The 13030-nt window shown below is 40.4% G+C and overlaps 1 protein-coding gene across 3 annotated transcripts in view; it reads right to left on the reverse strand.

Moving 5' to 3' along the window:
• Window positions 1-935: 935 nt before the first annotated feature.
• Window positions 936-13030, reverse strand: part of COL4A6 (collagen type IV alpha 6 chain) — a 247557-nt gene continuing 235462 nt past the window's right edge. For all 3 annotated transcript variants that reach the window (XM_075835804.1, XM_075835802.1, XM_075835803.1), the window contains 7 exons: window positions 11026-11187; window positions 10490-10588; window positions 7802-7945; window positions 6605-6721; window positions 5753-5944; window positions 5237-5523; window positions 936-2563 (listed from right to left, as the gene is read on the reverse strand). In XM_075835804.1, the coding sequence (XP_075691919.1) occupies window positions 2303-2563; window positions 5237-5523; window positions 5753-5944; window positions 6605-6721; window positions 7802-7945; window positions 10490-10588; window positions 11026-11187 (1262 nt within the window). In that variant the 3' untranslated portion in view covers window positions 936-2302. The remainder of the gene's footprint in view (window positions 2564-5236; window positions 5524-5752; window positions 5945-6604; window positions 6722-7801; window positions 7946-10489; window positions 10589-11025; window positions 11188-13030) is intronic.

Raw genomic sequence — 13030 nt, forward strand, 5'->3', positions numbered from 1 at the left:
TGAGCGTAGGGACCGCCGCCCAGTTGTACCCCGTCGCCTAGGGCGGGTCGTTGCAAGTAGGCAGGGACAGAGTGGCGGGTAGATTAGGGCTCACTTGTCCGTTTCCCTACCCCTATCATTACAATTACTATTTTTTTGCTCTTTACTACATAAATCTCCATCCAGTTTTCCGGTTTACCCTCTACAAAACTTGGCTGATGTCAGGTTTGAGCACATTTCTAGCTTGAGTCGTGTGGTGTCTTTGGGTTATTAACCCCTTTATTTTATAATCTTTTAGTACAATAATTACAATATTGCCTCATAATTCCAAACAAAGAATATGACAAATAGTCATAGGAGAAACTGAGCTGGGTTGACCAGTACATATCTACTGTGGACTAGGGGTTAATGTCTATTATGTATCAACATGACCTGATTGTACAGGATCACATTATTATAACATTTTTAGATTTATTTTGTGGGTAGTTGTTTCACGATCAGCAGCATCTTACAGACCTTTTTTCTCTGCTGCACTCTTTGTCCCCTTGTTTTATTCACCTGATAAAGACATGTCACAATGCGCTGTAACCCCCACCGGTTCTCCAAACATGGGGCCATGGTGCACTCTGGATAGAGCCCAAATTTGATGGCTGGAAATCTCCAATAAGCAGTGTATTGGTTCAGGCACTTTGTTTGGGGAATCTGTGAATGGATTCTGCTCATTGAGCCCTATTAATGACATTTTCTGACATGTCTATTATATATGGCGCAATGAAATTGGGTAGGATTCCCATTACCCTAATGATTCAAATAAAGGTCTTTTATCAAGAAAGTTACTACTGTGTGCTCTCTGGTGACGTCATATGCCGACCCGTGGATATTGCTAGTTTTATGGACTTCTTGATTTAATATGATATTGTCCGAGTTCCAGTTGGCAAACACAGTATAGACGCTGCTTTAGTCAGGGATCATTTTTATTTAAAATTTACACAGTGGTTGTGTGCACTCCAAATCTTTCTATACAAATTTCCCTTGCACAGTATTGTTCATCTTGTGAGACGTTATATGGAACTGACATTATGTTCTATTGTATGATCAAGAGTAACAGAGGTCGTCTCCGTAGTCCCAAATGTGGAATTGTACCAAAAGGGAAAACGTTGCTATTGTGGAATACAAGACAAACCGTTTCTGGGATACAAATTATCTGAAGTAAAATACAAGCTCGTAGACAAATCTAATCAACTAGAATTTACATATTCACTGTGTTATTTCTAGCTTGTGTATGGGTTTCTGTGAAAAATCTTTATAATTGCAATATATATGCACCAAGGCTACCTCGGAAAGACCAGGCAACAACCTATGGGTAAGGAACAGTTCTCAACATGGGAGGGATCATTTTGTAGAATATTTGGAGGACTATCTACATCTTCATGTCAGTACAGCAGTACAGTATAGTGTACTATACGATGGCTATAGATGTCTGCTGGCTGTATGAAACATTCTAATCAGTCTTCTGTTAAGGCTTGTTCACACATTTCTGTAATAGCATTTGAATGGAGATGACGACAGGCACCAGGATCAATGTCCATCCTCTTGGTCGCACCACATCATAATGCACCGTGTGAACTAGAGCACCACTATTGAGAATTCTTTCATATACAATAATACAATGTGTTTAGTGTAGCATAATATAACAAGACGCTATGACATATATTAATAAACCTCTAATACAGTGAAAATGTGCTGGCATCCTCCGTAACAGTTCACCTTAGTTTTGCATTGATGCAAGATAAGGGGAAAGGCATAAAGTGTGGAATAAGGTCATAAAACCAATGTAGTCTTGTCTATGCTTTGACTTTGGCGACTTTTGAATGTTGCATCTTTAGTTTCCTTAGAAAATGGAATCTTTAGGTGAACATTCACACTTTGGGGGAGTGACTGTAATTGATCACATTCCATATTCAGGTTACCTAATACTCCAGCAGAAAGTCCCACTAATATATGACAGTACCACATAGTAGGTCTGAATTTACAGAGGTAGCCATGAATAATACACTATGTAAGACAAAATTATAAAATTAGCACCGTTTTTCTTTTAAAATATTTACTTTCCAAAATATAACGTGTCCATACTTAATTGTACGGCTTCTCGCTCCTTGTCCAACGAATGAGTTTACAGCAGATATTCTTGCTATTTCCTACAAAGTGCCTTGTTCTCATCTCCTTGCTCTGAGGCAATTGCCCATGGGTTGGCCAGCTTGCATATCATTTCTATACATTGACTGAGGCTGGAAATGAAGTGACGTTCTTGGGCAGCTGTGTGCTACAAGTTCTTCATGCAAACCTGGCAACGGCTCACACGTGTTCGAAGCTGCCCAGATTTCAGTGTTTCAGAAGGAGGAGCACCACCAAACTGTCGCCTCTCGTCCACGGTCGTAAGCCAGAAACTGTACTTATTTGCAAAGTAATGGCAAGTTCCTCTTCCTCCATTGCATTCGATAAAAGGAGTAGCCCGGAAATCTTCTAAGCATGACCCGGGGGATACCAAGGACTGACCACCTCCTCCTGCACCGGCAGCTGTGTGCTGTGGAAACAATGAGCAGAAGATGATGGATAATACGTTTAAAAGATTTGGGTTGCAAGCTTGGATACACACTTAAAAATAAGGATATTGGTGATCCATCTGGTTCCGTATCTTATCCTGGTACGAATAAATTAAATGTATTCCAATGGCTGATTCTCAGATTATTATTTTTTTTACTTCCAAACGCCTCTGTTGGTCCTGCAGATTTTCTCCTTTTTTTTGTTACAGATTAATTTACATTACAATACCTGGATTGTTTTTTTCCTTATTTAAGGGTTAACAAGGTGTAAGATAATGAGCTTAAGGGTCAATGCACACAATGCATATTACGTGGGGCAAAACCGCAGTGTAATATAGTACCAGGATAGACAATGAGATTCCAGGGAATCTCATGTACACGCTGCAGTATTTTCCCGCACGTAAATTGACCGGTGAAAAAATGAAAAAAAAATTAAAAATCAATGCATGTTTTAATCAACTTTTAAATGGACTTTTATTACATTTATTGTGCTTTTTAAGATACTACTTCTATGTATCCTGTATAAATAGAAGTTGTATTGTTCTGTCAAAGCCGATTCCTTCAGTTCAGCTAAACTGATAGTTCGGCTAAAAGCGGGTCCTCTGTGTCTCGTCACACACCGGATCCAGCTAATATCGATCACATCTAAGTTATGAATTTAGATGTGACTTTTATTAGTTGGATCCTGTGTGTCAGTGACACACAGGACCTTCTCTCAGCCGAGCCACCAGTTCATCTGAACTGACGGATTTGGCTGAGAGAGAACAATACAGCTTGTATGTTTACTGGATACATAGAAGCTGTATCTTAAAAAGTAAAGAATTAAATCAAAGTCATTTTGAAAGTTGCTTAAAAACACATAACACACTGATTTGTAAAAATAAAATAAAAAAGAACTTCTTTCCAGAGGTGTACATAACCTTTAGGCTGGATTCACACGAGCGTGTGCGTTTTGCTCGCGCAAAAAACGCGGCGTTTTGCGCGTGCAAAAGCCACTTGACAGCTCCGTGTGTCAGCCCCATATGATGCGCGGCTGCATGCTTTTTGCGCAGCCGCCATCATTATGACACTCAGTTTGGATGTTTTCATTCATCCTTTTCACAGCTGTTGTGCGAATCACGCTCGTCCCACGGAAGTGCTTCCGTGTGGTGAACGTGATTTTCACGTACCCATTGACTTCAATGGGTGCGTGATGCGCGGAAAAACGCCCAATGAACGGACATGTCGTGACTTTTTCGCAGCGGACTCACGCTGCGTAAAAATCACGCAACTGTCTGCACTGCCCCATAGGCTAATATAGGTCCATGCGACGAGTGTGAAAATCACGCGCGTTGCAAGGACGTATATCCCGTTCGTCTGAATAAGCCCTAAGGCTAATGTTGGCTAGTGCATTATGTACAATGAGTAAACTCAGCCTCTAGGCCACTTTAACACCACATTATTTAGCATCAGTATTTGTAAGCTAAAATGAGGAGTGGGTCCAGAACATGGAAGAGGTGCAAATCTTTGCATTATACTTTTTTCTCTGTGAAGGTTCTACCCCTAGTTTTGGCTTCTAAATACTGAGGCAAAGTGCTGACCATAATAGGTAAGTGTGAATGCAGCCTTAGTCATTTGTATTTTCAGATTTAAAAAACAAACAAAAAACAGTGATTAACCGCAGAACAGATTTTTGGATTGTAGATCATACTTCCTTGCACTGCAGCAGATTTATCAATATTGCTTCAGAATTCAAGATTGATTTAATTTGATGTCTGTGACATTTAATAAAATATTAATCATGATCTATTAAATTTTTATTAAAAAGGTCACAATTTGCTACATTTCCTCTAAGGGCTTGTCCACTCGCTGCAGAATTGCTGTTTTTTCAGTCCGGAATTGCGGACGGAAAATACGCAGCAGAATACAGTAGCAGCAAAGGGGGAGAGTTTTAACAAATCTCATCCACACGCTGCGTTTAAATTCCGTGCAGAAATTTACCTGCGGTGCATATATTTCGGGCCGCAGCATGTCAATTCCTGCTGTCGAAAGTGAACCGTTTTGCTGAGTTTTTCAGAGGACATGTCACATCTCCCAGCAGTGAGAAAAACGCAGCAAAATACGCACCACTTGGGAAATGGTGCGTTTTTGCTGCAGCGGAAAGTCTACTACTTTCAACGGAATTGCTGCAGAAATTTTTTGCAGCAATCCCGTTGTGTGTGGACAAGCCCTTAAACATCACCTTTCTAATGGACAAAGACCCAGATTTACTAAGACTGGAATTTGAAATGCCAGTGTTGGACTGGAGTAAGCTGTGACAAATGTATGAATAGGCGCACACTGTGTGCCACAAAGTGAGATCTATGCCAGCTACAAGAAGATGTATGAACTCCAATTTCTGGCATAAGTTATAGTAAATTTGTCAAGCTGCGTTGGCCTCACCCCCTTCCACTAAGCCCCACACAATTTTTTTTAAAAAGTGGCAAAAGCAGCTTGAAAGGTTGCAATTTTTTTCCGCGAAACAGGCGTGTGCCAAAATTTTCAACCTTTTTACCGCCACTAAAGTGGTGTAAACTTCTTAATAAGTTTTGCATTTGTGGCCCATTTATAAATCTGCCGCACTCTGTAGTAAGAAGCAATCTGTTCCATGAAGTTTAACTTAACAGCATAGTTACCATAAGGAAAGAGTATCCTATCCAAAGACTCCTCCAACCTTCTGGGCATTGAGGCATCGTGTTGTCTTGGCTGTGAACAGCGACAGCTTGAGAAGGAGCTTCACACACAGAGCAGCGGCTGATGTAGTTTCTAATTTGTGTGCTGGACACCGGCATCATGGGAATAGGAGCCGTGGTCGAGAGCCAGTAAGATTTGTCGTTCCGGCTGGCATAGTAGCAAACCTCATTGATGTTACAATAAATAAAAGGCATGGTGCTAAATCGAGGTAAACAAGACCCGGCGAGACCTAAACAGAATGTGAAATGAATAGTCATTCAACTGCCATAAGCAAATACAAAATCATTACATTATTAAACTGACCGATACCAATTCTATACATAATTCACGCATATTCTCCCTTTTGTATTGCACCCCAGTCACTTTCATTGGACTGTACTTCGCTGTGGATTTTCAGTGTGTAATCACATGCCACTTCTGACCGTGACCTTAGGGAGCTGATTCGAGAGGTGACTCACCAAGGTCTTGATTATGAGCCTTTTCTTGACCTTCTACATAGAGAAGACTGTATCCATCCCACAGCTTGCTCATTCCAACAGGACATGGAGGAATCTGTTCAGCTTGGCTATGTTTCACTAAAGTATACCCAACACTCACACTCCGTCCGGGCATACCAGGTAGTCCTCCGATGCCTTGCTTTCCTGGGGAACCTGTGGTCATGAACAAACATACATATAATTAGATGTCACTAGTCTAGTACAGTTGGGGTTGTGTGCAGGCTGCTAACCAGGACGTTCCTTATTACGGATAAGGTGGGGTGAGAGGTGGCTTACCACTCATATAAGAGACTAAGACTAGACCTGACTATAAACCTTTAGATTGTAAACTCTTTTGGTCTTCTCCCCTTTTATCTCAATGTTTAGGTTAATTATTTTTTTTAATCGTTTCTGATTTTGTATCCTTACTGATTGTGAAGCACTGCGGGAGATGTTGCAACCAATCAAATAACGGTGACATTAAATCTGACTAATTGAATGCGTAGAGGGATAGACCTCCACCGTCTGCTATCATGGGAAACACATTAGACAAGTAGGATTTTTGCTGAACTGTGTACAAGAGGATCGAGGTGGTAGAACAGTGCTACAGAGCATGTGTGACCACCAGCACTGGACATATTAAATTAACATTCTGAGAGGGAATCATAAACAACAGGGGGCGCCATAACAAGTATTTAACAGCAATATCTGTGTCTTTTTTTAAACAGTTCCAACTGAGAAATTTTTATGTTTTGCGTGATCTAACAGAGAAATGTAATACTGATTCGTGGGAAAACTCCTTTAAATTCCTGCAGTGCAATAATAAAGAATTACCGTCAAATCCAGTGGGTCCTGAAATGCCAGGCTCACCAGGATCACCAGTAAAGCCAGGCTGACCCGGAGAGCCATTTCTTCCCATCTGCCCTTGTCTGCCAGGAAAGCCTTTTCCACCTGAAATAAGTTATTCGCAGCATCATGTCAATTGTATTTGCGTAGTCGCTGCTTTTTTGTTGTGGGTTTTCCCCATTGAATTCAATGGGGAGGTAAAACCTGCAACAAATAGCATGTGTTGTGCCATACAGTGCAGCGTGCGGCTCGGCGCAGGCAGGGGCATTGTAGTGCCATCATCACTCACAGCACAGTGCAGGGAAGGAGAATGATCCTCCACCCGTTGTGGGAACGGGGATACGTAAGTAGTTATGTTATTGTTTTTCTATTAGGTACATACATATGGGGCATTATACTGTGTATGGGAGGGGGGGGGCTCATATGGTAGCTGCTGAGGGGGCATTATACTGTGTATGGGGCAGCTATGGAGGGCATTATACTGTATGTGGGGCATTATACTGTATAGGGCAGCTATTGGGGGCATTATACTGTATGGGGCAGCTATAGGGGCATTATACTGTATGGGGGCATTACTGTATGGGGCAGCTATGGTGGGCATTATATTTTAGGGGGGCATTATATGGTATGGGGCAGCTATGGGGCCATTACACTGTATGGGGGATTTATTCTGTATATGGCAGCTATGGGTGGCAATATACTGTGGGGGCAGCTATAGGGGCATTACACTGTGGGGCATTATAAAGTGTGGGGGGCAGCTATGGGGGGACATTATTAAGATGATAATTTTGTACGGCCCGCAAATGTTTATGTTATAAATATCCAAACGGGCCTTGGCAGAAAAAAGTTTCCCACCACTGCTTTAAGCTAACCATTATTCAGGATTTGGTTGAATCACATTGACTAAATAACCATATAATATTGAAACCCTCCCACATGTGAAATGACACTGTGATATTATAAGACTTGGCTGTTCGTCTGCTGTGCTTCGATGTGGAATATTTGATGTTTAGTATAATGTTATTTACTGCATTTCTTCAAACTACCTCACTGCTTCCCATTAGCAACTATAATTAGCAATTATATTATTACATTACATGCTTATTTTAGAAGTGCCCTAATACATTCTGAAAAGCCATGGTTCTATTTATGTGAACACGTTATTTAGAAATTTCTCTTCCATACCTGATTGTCCTGGTGGTCCTTGTGTACCACGATCTCCAGCCCCTCCATCAAAACCATTAATTCCAGGCAGACCAGGATTTCCAAGAGGATATTGAAAATCATCAACAGGAGGTTGACCAGGACGTCCTACGGGACCTTGGAAACCTGAAAAAACAAATAATCACTGTAGTTCAGAGAAAGTCAACACCAAGCTTCATATGGATCACAGTGGAGAAGAGGCAAGTTATGCAGTCTACTGACTATAACATGATGAGCGGTATCTCAGCTTACACACATGAACCCCCTACTGGGCACTTATCAATGTTCAGGTGTTCATCAGTTCTGCCATACACATACCAAACGTAATTTTACATCAGACACTTTCTTTAAGTTTCTGACCTGTCACCTAGAAATATAAATACATGATTCTACATCCATACATTGTACGGTTCCCTAAGGCTCCATGCACACTACCGTAGATTTGGTCCGTAATTACGGAGCCATTCATTTATATTGACCACGCATACTGGTATATATTTGTGGGAAGGCGTCTGGGCTGTAGAAAGCCTCCGCAAAAGATGGGACATGTCCTATCTTTTGCTTTTTTACGAACCGTGCTCCCATACATTATATGGGAGCACGGGCCGAAAATGCGGATGGCTGTCCACGGTCGGCCGCGCACGTAATAATTACGGGTCTGACCGTGTGCATGAGGCCTAACTGTTAGGCTGGGTTCACACGACCTATTTTCAGGCGTAAACGAGGCGTATTATGCCTCGATTTACGCCTGAAAATAGGGCTACAATACGTCTGCAAACATCTGGCCATTCATTTGAATGGGTTTGCCGATGTACTGTGCAGACGACCTGTAATTTACGCGTCGTCGTTTGACAGCTGTCAAACGACGACGCGTAAATTGACTGCTTCGGCAAAGAAGTGCAGGGTACTTCTTTGCAACGTAATTTGAGCCATTCTTCATTGAAGTCAATGAAGAGCAGCTCAAGATTTACGAGCGTCAGATGCCTCGCATAATGCGAGGAGGAGCATTTACGTGTGAAACGAGGCAGCTGTTTTCTCCTGAAAACAGTCTGTCTTTTCAGACGTAAAGGCCACTTCTCGTGTGCACATACCCTTACTAAAATCTACAAGATCATTTTACAAAGATTCCCTAAAATAAAGGATCAGAGAACTGGATAAGTTGTTAATTATTTTAATACGCAAATCCAATGTTATTTATTTAGGATAGTAATTAACCTGAATATTTCAGGTTATATGTTAACAATTTTTATAGAAATGTGTATTAGTGCACTATTAAAACACTACAAATAGACCCATTATTATATTATAATATATTTTCAGCCTGACTGCGCCTTTTGTTAAAAAAGAGAGATGAGTTTGTATTCTTCACTTGGTGCAGGTGGGCTGTCACGTGGAGGTTCTTATATCAAAGTATAAGTTCCTTCCTCCTGCATACTGACCCAAGTAGGTGCAGACGCACAACTATGAGAGTAACACACACACAAGACTGATAGACATGGAGAGAGTCGGGAGTAGTACAGGGAATAGTATGTGTATATTTGTATTCAAGTGGGTGACCGGGTGGCAAAACCAGCTCTCCAGAGAATTCTATTTTCCTGGCAATATTTGCAAATTCTATCCTATCTGAGGGTATGTTCACACGATGGGAGGCATTTACGTGTGAAAAGACAGACTGTTAACAGCTGCCTCGTTTCACACGTAAATGCTCCTCCTCGCATTTTGCGAGCCGTCTGAGACGCTCGTAAATCTTGAGCTGTGCTTCATTGAGTTCAATGAAGAACAGCTCAAATTACGTGGCAAAGAAGTGCCCTGCACTTCTTTGCCGAGGCAGTCCATTTACGCGTCGTCGTTTGACAGCTGTCAAACGACGACGCGTATATTATAGGTTGTCTGCACAGTACGTCGGCAAACCCATTCAAATGAATGGGCAGATGTTAGCCGACGTATTGCAGCCCTATTTTCAGACGTAAAACGAGGCATAATACGCCTCGTTTACGTCTGAAAATAGGTCGTGTGAACCCAGCCTTATAGTTGATAGAGAAGCTCTGGGACAAAAGAGAGAAAGACACATATAGTTTTAATATTTGGAAGGGGGCGGTGCTTTAAGTTTGAAATGTAAAAACAAATGTTGGGCTTAGAGATACATATTCCCGACGTTTTATCATGTATACAAAAATAGTATTCAAAATGTGCAATTTTACTTTACAATGATTGTCCACCCTTGAACAACTTTATCAAAATAGGTCCAGATTCTGTGCTGATTTATTTATTAATATATCTTTATAGTGGTTGGAGCTCCATTTTTTTTCTCAAATAGAATTCTAAATTCCCAGTATATTTATAGTTGAATTGTTTAAGTCTGCCTGCAGCCAACACTAGAGCTTAGTGGTTTACTGCATACTGTTTATACATTGAACTCAATAATAAAACGGTATGCCGTCTGCTCCTAAGCTCCCCCTAGTGGGGGCTGCAGGCAGCCAAATTTGTAATTTTCCTGTCTATGTAGTTGGTTTGGCGCTTACTATCTGGAAAACAAACTTCCGACCCCTATAATTATATATTTCGAAACTAATTAGCACAGAATGTTGGACATAATGCCATTGTGTATCTACTATTTTTAATTATAAATACTATTTAACAGTGGTCAAGTCTTTTCATGGTAGTACTTACCTGGGTTGCCCTTTTCTCCTTTAAGACCAGAAAATCCAGGATCTCCGAGAGAACCTTCTTTTCCAGGAACACCCATAAAACCAGGATCCCCCCTTAGGCCTAAGCAGGCAAAGAAAATGTTAACATGGTCATCTGCTGTGTGATTTTTATAACAGTGAATATTACAGATTTCACTAGTTGTTAAATAGGCAGAATATTGTTTTAAGATCCAGAATGATTTTAATTCAAACCATTACATTGTACCGGTAACTGCAAATAATTGCTACTAATATTAGTGTAATATTGTTTTCTTCATGTAAATAGATACAAAGAATCACTGAATAAAAAAATTAACTATTATCTCATTTGGAAGATTAATGTACCCTATAGAAGACTGTAAGAAGGAAACTTTAGCCTTGTCTTGCTTTATTCTTTACCCCCAAGAACCACTACAAAATTCATCCTCTCCTCAGTTAAGCAATTTACTAGTAGGAAATCATTAATTATTTACCATTGCTTGCTAAACTTTACTTCCTTCCATAGGTGATATAACCTACCTTTTATTCCAGGTGCCCCAGGACTTCCGGGGTTTCCTGGTGTTCCTGCATCTCCCTTTAAACCAGCTCTTCCTGGGCCTCCCGGTATTCCTGAATCTCCTGTATCTCCTTGATTGGAGGAAGGACCTGGGGGTCCACGGGGGCCAGGGCGACCAGGCAGTCCTGAAATTATAAAAAAATATATAATTTTTGTTAATGAGTTTACTTCAATTAGTATACCTCTTAGGGCATATAAACGTTATAAAGAGAGGCTTTCCACTCAAAACCCCCCTCTGCAAGCAGATCTTCCTCTGGTGGACATGGCCGGTCCATGTATTACATTATCATTATCTAATGATACATTATTGCATCATTCGAATGCCCAGCGTGTAATACGACATTTCCTGTGCAGTGCCTGACCAGTTTCCCCTGAGTTCCAGCAGCAAGACCTGAATCAGCTGATCGCCGGGTCAGTTTCTGAAAAGAGACTGTCTTTACAAAACAACCTCTTTAAAGGGAATCAATAATTTTCATACCAAAAGTCCAGAAATGCTGTTAATAGCAGTTTTAAAAAAAATTGCAGTTTTTCTAGCATAAAAAATACCTCTTTCATCATCTTTTGCTTCCATGTGCCCCCTTGGTGCTGCTGCTAATCTGTGCTGCTCAGGTCAGAATGAGTGTCTGGTCACACAATCAGTCTCCTTCACCCTCTGGCAGCTGACAATATAGTCCCTTTTACTTTACAATACAGCTTTACAATCCTAACAAGCTGAGATGAACAAGTCTTCCCAGCTATACTGCCATGTTACTACAGAGTCTCTGCTCCTTCACAGACAAACATAAAGCTATTTCTATTGGTTTCTCTGCAGTGAACAGAGGATCCCTATGCAAAGAATCAGCGAGAATGACAGAGCATGTACGTCCACCAGCACTCAGCTCAGTAGGTGGACGTGCACATTGCTATACACTTTAAACACCAGGTGCTGCCATAATCTGTAATAACTCTTCACTGGATCATTTTTTTTAATGAATTTAAATACAAAAGTCATTTATAATTTGATGACATTTAAATAAACATAATGGGGCAGATTTACTAATACTATGTAAGGTTTAGACAGTGTAAACTTAGACAAGGAAGTCAGAAGAGCCGCCAAATTGATCAAATTGGTGCATGCTGTATAATAAGTTTGGCGCATGTTGTAGCACATATTAGACACTCCTGCTCCTTATACCACCTCTCGATTGGCTTAGTTTACGCCAGGTTTTTGTGCCATAATTTTGAATAGTGGCACATTTTGAATAGTAAATCTGCCCAATATTCTTTGTGGACAACCCATTTAAGTAGTTACAGATTTTAATGCACGTAATATATAATAAGATTCTTCCCTCAATGTATTCCTATCCCCTTCCAACTAATTCTATAAGTTATATTGATGTTGGAATATAGTAGTAAATACATAATCTGCTAGATATCGAACCTATGGGCAATAGAGAAACAATGGGCTCACACAAGAGAAGTTGGAATTTTTGTTGAAATATTACATTAACCCCTTAAGGACGCAGCCTTGTTTTGGCCTTAAGGCTCAGAGCCCATTTTTCAAATCTGACATATTTCACTTTATGTGGTAATAACGTCGGAATGCTTAAACCTATCCAAGCGATTCTGAGATTGTTTTCTCGTGACACATTGGGCTTTATGTTAGTGGTAAAATTTGGACGATATATTCAGTGTTTATTGTTGAAAAATTGCAAAATTTAGGGAAAATTTATAAAAAAATAGCATTTTTCAGAATTTAAATGCATCTGCTTGTAAAACAGACGGTTATACCACCCAAAATAGTTACTAGTTCATATTTCCCATATGTCTACTTTAGATTGGCATCGTTTTTTGAACATTATTTTATTTTTCTTGGACGTTACAAGGCTTAGAACATAAACAGTAATTTCTCTTTTTTTTAAGAAAATTTCAAAAGCCTTTTTTTTAAGGTACCTCTTCAGTTCTGAAGTGGCTTTGAGGGGCCTATGT

The sequence above is a fragment of the Rhinoderma darwinii genome, chromosome 8 (assembly GCF_050947455.1).
Source record: "Rhinoderma darwinii isolate aRhiDar2 chromosome 8, aRhiDar2.hap1, whole genome shotgun sequence".
NCBI lineage: Eukaryota > Metazoa > Chordata > Amphibia > Anura > Rhinodermatidae > Rhinoderma > Rhinoderma darwinii.